Source organism: Rhipicephalus sanguineus, chromosome 10 (genome assembly GCF_013339695.2).
Source record: "Rhipicephalus sanguineus isolate Rsan-2018 chromosome 10, BIME_Rsan_1.4, whole genome shotgun sequence".
In the NCBI taxonomy this organism is placed as follows: Eukaryota; Metazoa; Arthropoda; class Arachnida; order Ixodida; family Ixodidae; genus Rhipicephalus; species Rhipicephalus sanguineus.
Window position 1 is genome coordinate 62,597,346 of NC_051185.1, and position 13,896 is coordinate 62,611,241.

Genomic DNA, 13,896 nt, shown 5'->3' on the forward strand with positions numbered 1-13,896 from the left:
GGAGGAAGGAAAAAGAAAGGAGAGAGCATTACATATATACATAACTTGCAAGTGACGTCAGTTCCTGTCTTCCGTCCGCCATCACCGAGCACAAATGTCTCAGTGACCGCGCTGTGTTTATGTTCGTGCGCGGATCGTTCAGCGTAGTGCGCGTGTAATTGATCGTTTGCCTTGCGCTTATGACGAACGAGAATCGTTCAGGACATTATGCAGCCTGCAGTGTCGTCAGTGGTGTCGCACGTAATGGTTGAAACAACTTCGCACGAGTCACCTACAGCAGCGCTCTTCGCCGCCTGCATTTTGCGGCGCTCAAACTGCACAGATTTCGTCGCTGATTGCTGCATAAAACCATGACCCAATAACATGTTTGGCGCCCAGTCGGGGTTCGTTTCACCGAAGAGCTAAGAGGGTCTCCCGGAAAGCAAGGCGCGATCGCTGTGTTCAATTCAGTGCTTCACGTTTCGACATAAATTGACCTCGCGCATAACGCCGTGGCGATACACTCGGCAAAAAGGTGAGGAGATTCGGAAGCGTAACTCGCCTGTTATCAAGTGACACCCGCACACAGGAACGTTGTGCAACGTCTGAGGTCCTTCCTGTTTACGTGCGCATAAGCCATGTTGGCCATGTGCTCCGCTTCTCGGACAGCTCTTTCGTGCGGTTGCACGGGCTTGTGATCACGTTTGGCAAACAGTACGTCCTCACGTCTGGTCTTTTTTTTTAATATTGATTTACACTTCTCGTGCAGCAGCCAAATAATGCACAAATCGCCGTTGCGATGTGCAGCGTTGACGGGAAATGCGAGAGCCGCACAGCTTGAGTCGGTGTCGTCTGCTGCCATGTGCTCGGTAATGGCGGCGCATGCCGCGAAACCGTATCCCAGAGTTCCGCGGTGTGACGTAGTTGCAAGTTATGTATACGTCACGCAGGCAGCCTTGGCAAGCCAACCCATTTTGAAGCCAGCAGTGCCGGCCCAACACGTGACCTTTTGCGTCAAGACCACGCAAGAAGTGAGATTTGCCGAGACTTCGGCGTGTGGGGCCCTGTAGCTTTTAAATCGAAGTGTGCTCGTTCGGCGCAGACCGGCTGGGTCACGGAGGAGGTTCAAACACAGAACACCACCCGTAATACTGAAACGTACCGTGCGCTCTGACGTTTTGATCACGTGTTGGGCTGACAAGGTGGGCTTCAATCGCATGACGTAATGCTCCCTCCTTTCTTTTTCCTTCCTCCATGACAATAAAAGCCGCAAGTGGATTCAAAGCCGCAAGAGCGTAGACTGTGCACATCCATGTACTACCTATCGTTCCCATGGTGGCTGATCGACCGCAGCGCCACAGTTCAGGCTTCTAGTAAACATTACAGGAAAGGGTCCTTTCTGTAATCTCTCCGGCGTCCGGGTTCTGAGCAGAAGGCGACCAGAAAACGCTTTGTCATGGGGGTTACGGAGTGCTTCATTGGCCGTGTGGACGGGGAAAGTACATTATTTTCAGTGCTGACAGGCTTCGGTTAAAGGGGCCGACAACTGATTTTTCTCGACCCATTTTTTTACGGCGTGACAGAAAGCTCACCCTTCGCAGGGTTTGTAGCTGCAGTAGTTAATCCCAAAAGCACGTAGGTATTTTACAAGCAGTATTTTTCTATCTGAAAGGCTCTAAACACGGACGCACCTTTCCTCCAGCAACGCTGAGAATTGATAGCGATGCCACCAGCCCTTCTCGCGATTTGTGAAAGCTATCGTTGTTCTGCTTTCGCAGGAGTTCCTGTAACTATGCTTATAAACACCTTTATTTATAGCTTTTCAACTATTTTTGAAAATAACAAGCTGTTACTGTGAGATGATGTGCCATTATACACCTTCCATGTATACCTGTACCGCGTTGTGTGCGCATGCGTCCAAGGTTGCCTGCGCCTGTGTCATGGGTGGCTTGTCCCGGCGTCGTTACTCTCTCGATGCACGAGCCAAGCCAAGTCATCGAAAACGTCACTATGCGTATGCGAGGCCACGCCGAGTGGCAGCGCGCGTCATTTCTGAGACCAAGTGTAGGTAGCAAAACTATGTCGCTCCAAAATCTTAGCGACCTGGAAACTGCGTGCACGGTTGCATGAGCACGCTGAAAAGTTTCTCAAGACGCGCTGACGAGCATGGGCTCATTACTTCACGCGAAGGCAGCGCCACTTTAATGCATACTACTAACGCAGGCCCATATGTACATTTTTATGGAGTACTACCTTTTAAAAAACAGGGTTGGTTTGAGTCAATGCGACGGACAATCTTTCCATCAGTGGAGTCATCTCATTTCATGTTCTGGGCAGTTGTCGGTCCCTTTGAGTCTTAACGCAAAACAGAGAGAGAAGTATGTCGAGAATATGTCACGTCCGAATTGGAATAATCTTCCTTTGCAGGTGGTGGTACTGCGAAGACGTGCTCTTCCCCGCTTCCCATACCGAACGGCGTCGTCGACGTGCCGCCAGGTAGTAAACTAGCCGTGAACACCAAGGCCGAGTACCGGTGCAACACTGGCTACCAGTTGGTCGGAGTGGCCGAGCGTTTCTGCCAGATGGACGGCACGTGGTCAGGCCAGGAGCCGTACTGTCAGGGTGAGTGCGCTGTCCGTAACAGAGAGGGTCTGTAGACGTCTTTGTGGAGCTTGTATAACGAAGAAGGGCGCAAAACATGCGCCGACTTTCAACGAGTGCACTTATACAACGAGCCTTATTACATGGCTTATCAGTTTTTAAAGTAAGGTTACCCTAATCCTTGACTTAGGCGTCTGGTATAGTGGCACTCGAACCTCGGCGCTGGTGTGCCCTGGTGTATTCCCTGGGTTAACCTTTCCATCTGAGGCACAGATTTGTAAAGATAGATGACGCCCACACGACGCGTAACAGAGTGTCGCTCGTAGAGATGTATAGCTAGTTTTTAAATGCGAAGCATTTCTTAGCGAACCTCAGGCACTTTGGGCGTTTCTATCTATCTATCTAGCCGCCTACGTCTGGGCGCTCTCCTGGTCGTCTCCATAACTTCTAATGTACCAAAATTGGCATAGCAGAGGATCAGTGTATGGTGAACACGATTCACTGGTCGTGATATGAGTAACGCAAAATACCTGTCTCGTACGTCATGAAATCCTTTCTCTCAGTCACGTGTGGCACATACCCGCATACCAGAGTTTATGTTATGCGGGTATGTGTCACAGGTGATACAAAGTCTCAACCAACACAGTAAACGCGAACACGCACATTGACACGCAAGGAAAGTTAAAATAATAATAATTGTAGATGCTTTAATTTTGACCATCTGGTATTCTTTAACGTGCACCGAGATCACACAGTACACGGGCATCTAGCATTTTGTATCCATCGAAATGCGACCCCCGCGGTAGGGATCGAACCCGCGACCTTCGGGTCAGCAGCCGAGCACCGTAACCGCTACACCACCGTGGCGGACACAAGGAAAGTGAGGAAGCTGAAAACAGAACAACCCTAGAAGACGCTCAACTACCATGCACTCGTTCACGTGGTCCGCAACGTGGACCACGTCGATTACGCAAAAACCGGGGTCACTTCTTCCTACAATAAATATGCCGAGAGAACCAGGCCGCTCATTATTATCGGTGAATTCAAGATTGATTTATCAAGACCCAACAACTACTGGTTTTTGTACAGCGACTTGAATTACGACTTGAATGTGGACAGGGCATCAGAAGACCTCGCTGCCACGTGCAGGACAAGAGGCGTCATAGATCATTTCATTGTAAGAGGCATTCAGGGCACCAGCTGTGCTATACCTCGCACTTCACTGCACTTAGACCTCTCGTAGCCGCGATCACGAACGGATCCGATTTAAAGGTCCTGTCGATCTGCTGGTGCTCATTGATCACGGTGATGATGACCTTGTTCAAGAATTGTCAAGAACCCCTTCTACACATACGCTCTCGTCATAACAGATAACTATAAGCGTACCAACTGTAACCCAACTGCAAAGTTAGTTCTGTGACTGTAACGTGTGCCACTTGGCTGTGTGTATATCTAGGGGAACTTTTCTGAATGAAGCTTAGTTGCGAGTAACACCTGTCCTGTGCATTTGTGTTTCGTGTCTGTGCTGTTCAGATTCTCGCTATCCAGTATTGAAAAATAAAAGCACTACATATCAGCTTACCGCGTCTGGTGATGGTAACACCCATGTTGCTGTTGGTATCGCTACGCAACTGTAAACAACTGGTTGTATAATGCATATGCGACTCATCAGCATATGAGTGTGCGTTACCACTTGCACATTTCTCTAGCGTCATTCCTTAACCTTTCGTTCAATGTAAAAAATTACGCCGCAGTCACCATTCCGCGCAGGCTTCGCATAACATCGACTCCCACGGTACGTGGGATCTGCCGAATTTTTGTGCTTTTGAGACATTGTACCAGGTCCAGCCACTCGTCAAATCGCGCACTGTGACACAATGAAAGATGACAATTATTGCATCGTGCGCGATGACGCATAAAAGAAAAAAACCGACAGATAACGAAGCCAAGTCCTTGGCTTCGTTGTATGCAGGCTCCAATTATCATTTTGAATGTGTCGCGATTATTGCCATTCTCTAATGTGCCGTGCGATTTCATGAGCTTGCTTGAGGCTTGTTTGCTAACCCGCGATATGAAGCAAAGATTCTAAGGGCGCGGCAAAAGGGCGTCGCCGTTCCCTTGTTGGAGGACTATAGGAATGTCAGAAAGTTACATCTGTCGTAGTCAGGTGCGCTGGTTGTGCTGCAAGTTCGCGTACACACGCCAGCAGCGTTCCGCGGAATTGAATGTGATACGTTGGAGCACCAGTACGGAGGAACGCTGCGTGTATTACGTTATGAACAAGCCGTCTTATGCTCTCCGACATAAGATGCCCGGCTCACGCGTCATGCCTCTTCTCATCAACACTGCCATTCTACACGCGACTTGTTGTGGCCATCGAGTCTCTCTCTTCATATGTGTCGGCCCACACCGCAGCACACTTGCTTACTTCGCCAGCTCGTGTTTTTCTAGCATTAATATTGCTTTTAAAGCTGTCAGCCTTTCTCCGTATGACATTACAATTTGTTGCTATCGTATTCATTGCATCGTCCTTGCGGCCAAACTGTGACTTTTTGATGCAGTCGTATTTCACAGATCGGACGATACGTTATGGGGACCTACAGTGAGAGTTGCGCTGTAGACCCCCAACTTTTTGACCAGTGCTGCGGTAGTGTTGCACAAATAGCTTCAGCAACCTCATTTGCATCGCTCTCTCTCTCTGTCTTTCCCTCTCTCAAACTGAACGCAATAGCACGTTTTGTTCCGCGGTGCACTTGAAGCTTTTAACGCGACATCGTTAAAGAGCTCGTTTCGCAGAGATTCCGGTCTCGGCGTCGGTGTCGTTTGTTGCGAGCGAAAACTCGGCGGTGTCCGTGAGCGAAAATTCGAGATGCAAATGAATAAATAATAATAAATCTTTGGTTCGAGTGAGATTAGAGCCCAGGCCTTCTGCGTGGCAAGCAGGTGTTCTTTACAAAGAGCCGCTCCATTGATTAGAATTGTATCCGAGGAATACCCTATACGAATGTCACGTAGTGCGAGGATCGAGTCTCCTTAACGCACGTAATGGGGCGTGGCAGAAGCGTACAATCGCGCTAGGCGGTAGAACATGGGATATGCGCAGCGAGCGGGTGGCTTAAAAGCCCACCCATTACAAATTGCTCCGTCTTATTTCATTATCTTCATCAGCAAACGCATCCACAAAGTGAACAGGTGCGTGGGTGCGCGTGTTGCCTTGAGGACGCGTATAGTGGGTACTTTGCTGATTCGCAAAAGGAAGAATTTTGACTTAGTAGGCACTTCGCGACTGTACTTGCTGTAGGCATTCTAGAATAGTTTTAAACGTACAATGTAACTCACACGTACGTTCCATGCCTTGCGGCACGGTTGAGGCGTCCACCGAGAACCGAAACCAGGCTAGCGATCGAGAATGCGATGCGAACGTGGCCCGATTACGCTAACGCATTCCACCCGTGAAGACGAACCTCAAGCGTCTTCCAGCTTTTTATCTACTCGTAGGGGCATTCTGTCAGCAACGAAGCACAGATACTGCGTTTTGAAACGGCTTCGTTTGCGCGTCGGCTTTTCGCAGCTGTGCCGCGGTAATCTAGTGATTATGGTGCTCGACTGCGATCCCGAAGGTCGCGAGATCGAATCCCGGCCGCGGCGGCCGCATTTCGATGGAGGCGAAATGCTAGAGGCCCGTGTACTTAGATTTGGGTGCACGAGCCCAGGTGGTCGAAATTTCGCAGCCCTCCACTACGGCGTCTCTCATAATCATATCGTGGGTTTGGGGCATAAGACCACAACAATTACATTATTGATGTTTTCGCAGCTGCTTTTCCTACGACGACCTGTCCCCCGCTCGGTCCCATAGTCCATGGCGAAGTCACCGTGGAGGCGGGGCCGATTCATGTGAACACCAGGGCCGAGTATCGATGCGACATAGACTACACGCTAATCGGCGACAAGGAGCGCTTCTGCCAGCTTAACGGGACGTGGTCGGGCAAAGAGCCCATCTGCCACGGTAAGCGCGTGCAGTGTGCAGCCAGCGCCAATAGCCACAGGTGCACCTCCTGAGTTCTTTCCTTATATAGTTCAAGATTGTGTGTCGCCTCCCTGTCGTGTGACAAACAGCTTCGCTGGTCATCCGTCTTCACGAAGTGGAATGTGCTCACCATTTTTGACAGCAGAGCTGTTTAAGCTCGACGTTATGTCGTGCAGAGTAAACAAAAGCTATCATCATCATGATCGGCATCTACCATCTAGCGCGCTGCTCGGCTGACGCGCGCTCTCTTCGTCATCATCTTCTTAAGACCTTGCTAATTAAGATTAATTGTTAACTAAAACATGCCAATTAAGACGTTGCTAACCAAGCTCGTACTAATTAACATCTTGCTGATTATGATTTTGGTAACTAATGTATTACTAATTAAGATAATGTTAATGACGACCTTGCTAGTCAGTAACTGGCTAAATAATATTCTAATTAAGACCTTCCTAGTCAATACATTGCTAATTAAGATAGAGCTGAATAAGAACATACCAATTAATCGTTCACTTCACGTAGCCACGACGACTCTTCACCAAGCAATATAGTTCTACGCTCAAAATAGACAAGCCTTGAAATGCCTGGCCAAACCGACAGAAGCTAGGTCGGCCACAAGCTCCGCGCTGTTAGTCCAGCCTTGCAACACTGGTGCAAGCTGTCCACATTTTTTTTAACACGAAAGTGTTTTATGCCGGGGTCCACCACGGCTCCACTGGCGCATTTCCGTCACGGATATGACGTTGTAAAATACAAAGACTAACATATGGCAAAGAAAAAACTATAAGAAAAAGTTCCGTCACCGGGATTCGAACTTACGACCTCCCGATCGCCAGCGCGCAGCGCGAAACGACTCCGCCACAGGCAACATGTTCTGTGCTTTGCTAACGGCGAGCTATTTATGTACACCATTTGCCGGTGGCGGTACTCAGAGATCGGCGATACAGCCTGTTTTCGTTATCACTAGCGAGATGGCGCGAAGGGCTCGAAAAGCGCGCTTTAAAAGTCGTCCCCCACGCGGATTAGCGCGCGCCTCGACAGGGCGTGGTCGCTCGTGCGGGCGCTTATCTCGTGATCTCGGTGGTTTGTACGTCTTGCGCTCTGCCTGCAAGTTTCCGTTGAGAGCACGAAGGTCACCTCGCTAACTGCAGCGGCCGCTTTTGCGAAAGGAGCGCGCTGCTCACACAGAAATAAGTTACAACTGTGACAGTTCGCGCTCATCCTGTGCATGTTCGTTCTGCGCGTCCTTTCTGCTTGAGCAGCGCATTGCAAGTTTCGAGTGGCTTGCCGTTCTTCACGTAACATTACAATTTGATGCTGTAGCATCCATTCCTTAGCGCTTGGGGCGAAAGAATGCACAACAAACGCTCAACTACGTCTGTGAAGACACGTTTCACTTTCGTGTTATACCGATTCCTATGACAGAGGAATCAGCCATGTTTTTTTAACGGTTGTCTTGCCTGTCGGTTTTTCGCAGATGCTAACGCTGATACCTGCCCCGCGCCCCCTCCCATAGCCAACGGAGCCTTCGACATCGCGCCGGGCCCGATTGTTGTAAGGACCAGGATCGAGTACCGGTGCAACGCGGGCTACGCGCTGGTCGGCCAGAAGGAGCGCGTCTGCCAGCTCGACGGGTCCTGGACAGGCACCGCTCCCGTCTGTCAAGGTGAGCGCGCGCAGTGTATGCAGCGCCATTAGTCGTATAACCAGGTCAGGCTTGTTCAGGCTTTTATAAACTCGCACCGATCTCGCGAACATTTGCCACTGGCTACCGAGGAACGGCAAGCGATGTTCACACCGGCTAGTGGGACCTATAACAGCTGGCAAAATTACTCCTAAAAAGTAATTAAACTACATTACTAATTCCTTTCCCGAGAAATGTTTAATGCAGTTAAATTACTTTACATATTATTGGTGGCCGAAAGTAACGACATTACCACTATTACTTCTGAAAATGAAATCACTTTTGACAAAAAGTATACATCATTCACGCACTAACTCATGTACACCTTACTTACAGCACTTATACATTTAAATATGTGGGATGTTTGTTAAAATATGAGAGACGTTGTATGAGGTTCGGCACTCAGAATAAGTTGTATTTTTCTTTCCTTCTTTGGTCAAGTTCTTATGCCACAAGGGAAGCGGACATGCTGCGTTGTAGCCAAAAGTAATTCGGAAAGTAACGAGTAATTTTCTTGAAGTTACTTGTTTTAAGTAATTCATCACATTACTAACTTACCAGCCCACAATATTCATTCCATTGCTTATTACAGCAAAAAGTACTGTCATTACGGTAATTTCACTACTGCCAAGTCTCAGGACCTATGCCCATCGCCACACCGAATTCGCGTCCTGCCACTGCCTCGCAAAATAGGCCGAAGCGCTGCTCCTGCGCATCTGATTGGTTTAGAGGATTACGGCGTCACTTGCGCGACTGAAAAATTGAGCAGCGAGCGGCTGAGTCAAAGCAGTCGCTTTTCGACTTAAGCGTCCATTGAACACCAACGTGGTCGCCCGACCGGTGCTAGTCGCACGTGCATGAATGAGCCTTAAAGAGACAAAGCGAGACAAGAAATTTTTAGAAAAAATGTCAGGAACGTGGTAAAGGGCCAGGTATACCTGTAATCTAGGTAATTGTTGCTGTAGACACGTTAAGCTGAGGATAATGAAGCTTGGATATGAACTTTGGCACGGGTGTTTTCTTCTGCGATAAATTTTGTAGCTTCCCGTGTACCTTTATACTTTAAAATTGAGCTGAAATACATATTTGGTCTACGAAAAATTTCGAAGTTTGAACATAGTTTTGAAAATGAGGCCATTTTTTTTTAAATGTCGCTGATTGAAGTTATGGATGTTATCTACCATTTTGCGTAAAAAAAATTACATTGTTTGAGCTCCTAACAAATTGTGATGCCTCAAATGTGACCAACTCAGCTTTACGGTTCAGTAAGACTTGTTGCTGGGCTAGTTCGTTGACGTCAAAGGGATACAAATTAGCGCAAACTTGGAAAGAAAGACCCGAGAAAGGAGTATTGGAGGAAGCAGAAAGGTCGGACGCAAAACTTTCTGAATTTTAGCGCCCGACCTTTGTTTCCTCCTAGTTTATTTCTGAAGTCCTTGCTTCCTAGCTTGCGCTAATATGTATCCCTTTTGGCTTTAAGACCGCGATACTGCTATTCTGCTACAAATCGCATGTAGGTGGTTCAATATGAATGCATTCGATATGGTCACAAGAAAGCCGTTAAGAAACATTGAATGCGCAGCTAGACTGGTTGGTGCGGCAAGCGTCTTCCGACCCTCCGCTTTCCAAACTTCGGTATACTCTAATCCGATAAGGACTAAAAAGGAAAGGGGGGGGGGTTCGCCTTTTCAGGGAGTAACCGCTTTGCCGCAATTATTAATTCCTAAAGGATAAACGATTCATCATTCATACTGTCTGAGGACAAGTTGTCAGCCCCCAGCAGTTTCGAGGAGACGATTAAAACTGTTGGGATGTAGCGGTTACTTCTTTAGGGGGTAACTGAGATGTCACAACCATTCCTCCCTATGGGGACTAACTGAGAAGGGACGAACTGTTAGTCCCAAGGGAGCAACGGTTTCTCTTTTGAAAAATAACATATATGTGTTACAGTTACTGGTTGACTGGGATTATGGGGTGCGCATGTAATGCCAGTATCCCAGTGGACGTGCATGACTGGGCAGCGCATGACATCCCACGTCCCTCCGCCCTCCTTATCTTAACCCTTCAGGCGATAAAGAATCGTCATCATAGTCGTGCGCATCAACCCATTAGTGGTGGGGGGAGGGGCAAGTTTCACGGCCCCGCCCCCCGGTTGGTCAAGTCCGAGAGAAAACGAGCTCCGCAATGAATGCAAAACTGAAAACGAAACAATGACGTGCTTCTTGCAACGGCCTGTCGTTGGTCCACGGCTTTCTGGAGACAAAGGCGGGAAGAAAACAGTTCTTGAAATGCAACATCGGGGGTCTATGGCCGCCATTATTGTAAAAAAACAAAAAAAAAACACGCGTAGCCATAACCCTGCACAATAGACAATGGTGGGGCAGGTCAGACACAGTGAAGGTATGGAGCATAATCGCCCCCCCCCCCCTCTAGATGATTAGGGGGGCCGGCCTCCTCACCCCCTGCCCCTCAAGGGCGCACGCCTATGGCCTACATTACCTGGGGCTTCCTCAGAGGCGGCTACCGGCTCCACCATGTATCGTCTTTTCCCCGAGATAACTTGACGTGTCTGTCTTTCTTCTTTGAATTTTCTTCTGCGATTGCACGTTTTCTTCCGCAGCGCAATCGACACTTTTCATAAACATGCAAGTGCGTTTCCCTGCACTGAAAATTTGTCCAACTAATGGCGGCGCCTGTTGTGCTTCAAGTGGAGAGGAAGTCCTAGTTGCAGGTGCATGGGGCTTCTCTATTACGCGTGTTTATATCGAGAGAGATGAGTCTACATTTTCCGCGTCACATCGCAAGCAAACTGATCTTGAACGCGCTGTGTGCAGAAGTGACTAGCCGCCATTAGTTTGGCGAACCGCATCGAAGGAAAGCTAGCTTTACAATTATGAAGGTGGTCTCTTGACGTCAGGTAGAAAGGTGGGAGAGCTGGAATCGATGCATAGTTGAAACAAAGCAGCGCGAAGACGACGGAGAGCACACAGAAGAAGGACACGCTTGTCCTTCTTCTGTGTGACGAAGCGCTTGTCCTGTGTCCTTCTTCTTCTTTGTGTTCTATGTTGTCTTCGCGCTTGTTTCTTCAACTATGGTTTATTGACCTTTTGTATTTACTGTTAGGGGCTGTATTTCAGCAGCGAAACACTAATGCAGCTTTTTGGGCCGGTTTTCTTGCATGACGACTTTTCGCTGCCTTGGTCCCGCTGCAGTAAGTTGTCCCAGGCCCAGTCCCATAGCCAACGGCGACATCTCCGTGCCGGGGGGCGCGATTCTTCCCAACACCCCGGTCCAGTACTCGTGCAACCCGGGCTACACGCTGATCGGCATGCAGGTTCGCCTCTGCAAGGCCGACGGCACGTGGTCGGGAACCGAGCCCTTCTGTCAAAGTAAGTGCGCGCAGTTGCAGTCAGCGCCAATAGCCGTATAGCTGCAGGCATAGGTCGGCAAACCCACTCATGAGTCGACTCACTCAGACTCGCTCCTACTCAGACCGAGCCGTGAGTCTGAGTGTGAGTGAGTCCCGGTGAGTGATATTTTGGTAAGCTTAAATGAGTCCGAGTGAGTCCGGCTGAGAAAAAGTTTAGTGAGTCTCAGTCCGAGTGAGTCCGGTTGAGGAAAATTTTGGTGAGTCTGATACCGAGTCAGCCCTAAGCGTAAAATATACATCTTGAGTGAATCTGAGTGAGCTCCACATTTTTTTGCCGACCTATAATGATAACTTCTCAACTTTAGCCTTAATATCAGCCTGATGTGGGCTCACGTTTTTAGTGACGTCTACTCACACATACTTCATGGCATGAGCGTTCATAAGCCAGCTGAATATTTATTGATCAGAGACGCGAGTTGCGGGGGTTGGGAGGAGGATGTGGCTTGACCTCTCCCTCGCAAACTCTTTCACGGGGAGTTCCTAATAAAAATATCTCGTGTGAGTCACATCTTTCAATAAAAATTTCCTTACTGGACTGCGATCACTGATAACTTGTACTTGAAGGTGCGAGATTAAAATACGTATCGTAGAGCACCTATCGTGCGAGATATTGGCGTTAATGTGCACTGAAACCATGATCGAAAAAGCTAATTATACGCTAACGGACTCACTCACTCAGCAGATACTGGCTTTCTGAAACGTTTACTGTCATCCGCGTCGACCTTTCGCAGGTGGTACCGGTCCGAGAAACTGTCCCGCACCCACTCCCATAGCCAACGGTGACGTCGATGTGCCGCCGGGCCCTCTAGTTGCTAACACCAGAGTACTGTACCGGTGCAACGCGGGCTACACGCTAATCGGCCCGAGTGAGCGCCTGTGCAAGCCCGACGGGACGTGGACGGGCGCCCAGCCCGTCTGTCAAAGTAAGTGGGCGCAGGGCAGTTAGTGCCAGTGGCCGTATAGCGAGGTCAGGCTCGTTGAGACACGCGACTAGCACCGATCATGCGCGACCATTTGCGACTAGCCACCGAGGAGTGACTCGAGGCGACGGATGTTCACTCTGGCTATAGCATTTTACTTAAGGCACATCGGCGGTGACACATTGGGCCGTTAAACGAATGTTTTCCTGTTTTTGTATGTCGCGACGTGAATTAATGAGGTCATGAAACGTTGAATGCATCAACCCAACTGTTTTCACGCGTATGCGTCTGCCGTAGCGCTCATCGTTTATGTGTTAGAGGTACAAAACGGCAAGGCTGTAGCGAAAATATGGTGGCACCTAACAACACTGAACCGTAAAATAGTCTACACCGGTTGCCACAACTACTAATTTGCGTCTGCTCGCACTTCCATTGCCTCGTGAAACGAGCAAACGTCCTGTTCCTTCACGTCTGATTGGTTTAGGGACTTGCGGCTGCAGTTGCGCGACCGAAAAATAGAGCACCGAGCGATGGACCCAAAGCAGTCTCTTTTTGACCTAAGTGGCCATTTGCGACTGACTTGGTCGCGCGACCACAGGTGTGCGCACGGGAGGGGGGGGGGGGGGGGGGCAGCCGCCCCTATTCACCTAAGAGGGGGAGGGGGGCACAAAATGTGCAGCTCGTACATTGACTTAGTAGGGAGGGGGCGCTGCGAGGAACTTTCGCTACCCGTGATGGGGATCCCTGCGCACGCCTATGCGTGCGACCGATGCTACAGTGGTAAGTGTGGCGGAGCCTTTAAAGAGACAGGGTTTATTTGGGGCTTTTTTTTTGTCCCACAGAAATAATCATCGCTTCTCTCGCCTATTTTTGCTTGCTTTACCACCGCAGGCCCGGTATACTTCCAGGTCACTAGCTGCGTGCGCGCTATCAGCGTGACGAAGGCATTCTGGATCGGAAAGTGGCGAGTGCCGTTTTCAAGAAATAAAACGCAAGGAAGCCAGATATCGATTATCATTGTGGCATGGAAAAAAAAAAGACCCCTGAAAGTGTGCAAACTGTCTTTAAAGACACTCTACACTCTAAATAGAGTGTAGCCAGGCCATGTGAAAACGTTGACGTCAAATAAATTTCGAAGTTCGTGAGACGTCAGTGGAACAGTGCACTATTTGGACAGGGACGTCTAATCTAATCACTCAGTAATAATAATAATAATTGTTGGGTTTTAACGTCCCAAAATCGCGATATGATTATG

The 13,896-nt window shown here is 49.0% G+C and overlaps 1 protein-coding gene across 1 annotated transcript in view; it reads left to right on the top strand.

The window, feature by feature from the left end:
* The first annotated feature begins 1,435 nt into the window (after positions 1-1,435).
* The window catches only part of LOC119406432 (CUB and sushi domain-containing protein 2), a 42,957-nt gene continuing 30,496 nt past the window's right edge, over positions 1,436-13,896 (top strand). Inside the window, exons 1-6 of the mRNA XM_037673178.2 lie at positions 1,436-1,478; positions 2,407-2,601; positions 6,395-6,586; positions 8,085-8,273; positions 11,504-11,680; positions 12,453-12,644. Coding sequence (XP_037529106.1) covers positions 1,436-1,478; positions 2,407-2,601; positions 6,395-6,586; positions 8,085-8,273; positions 11,504-11,680; positions 12,453-12,644 — 988 coding nt within the window. The remainder of the gene's footprint in view (positions 1,479-2,406; positions 2,602-6,394; positions 6,587-8,084; positions 8,274-11,503; positions 11,681-12,452; positions 12,645-13,896) is intronic.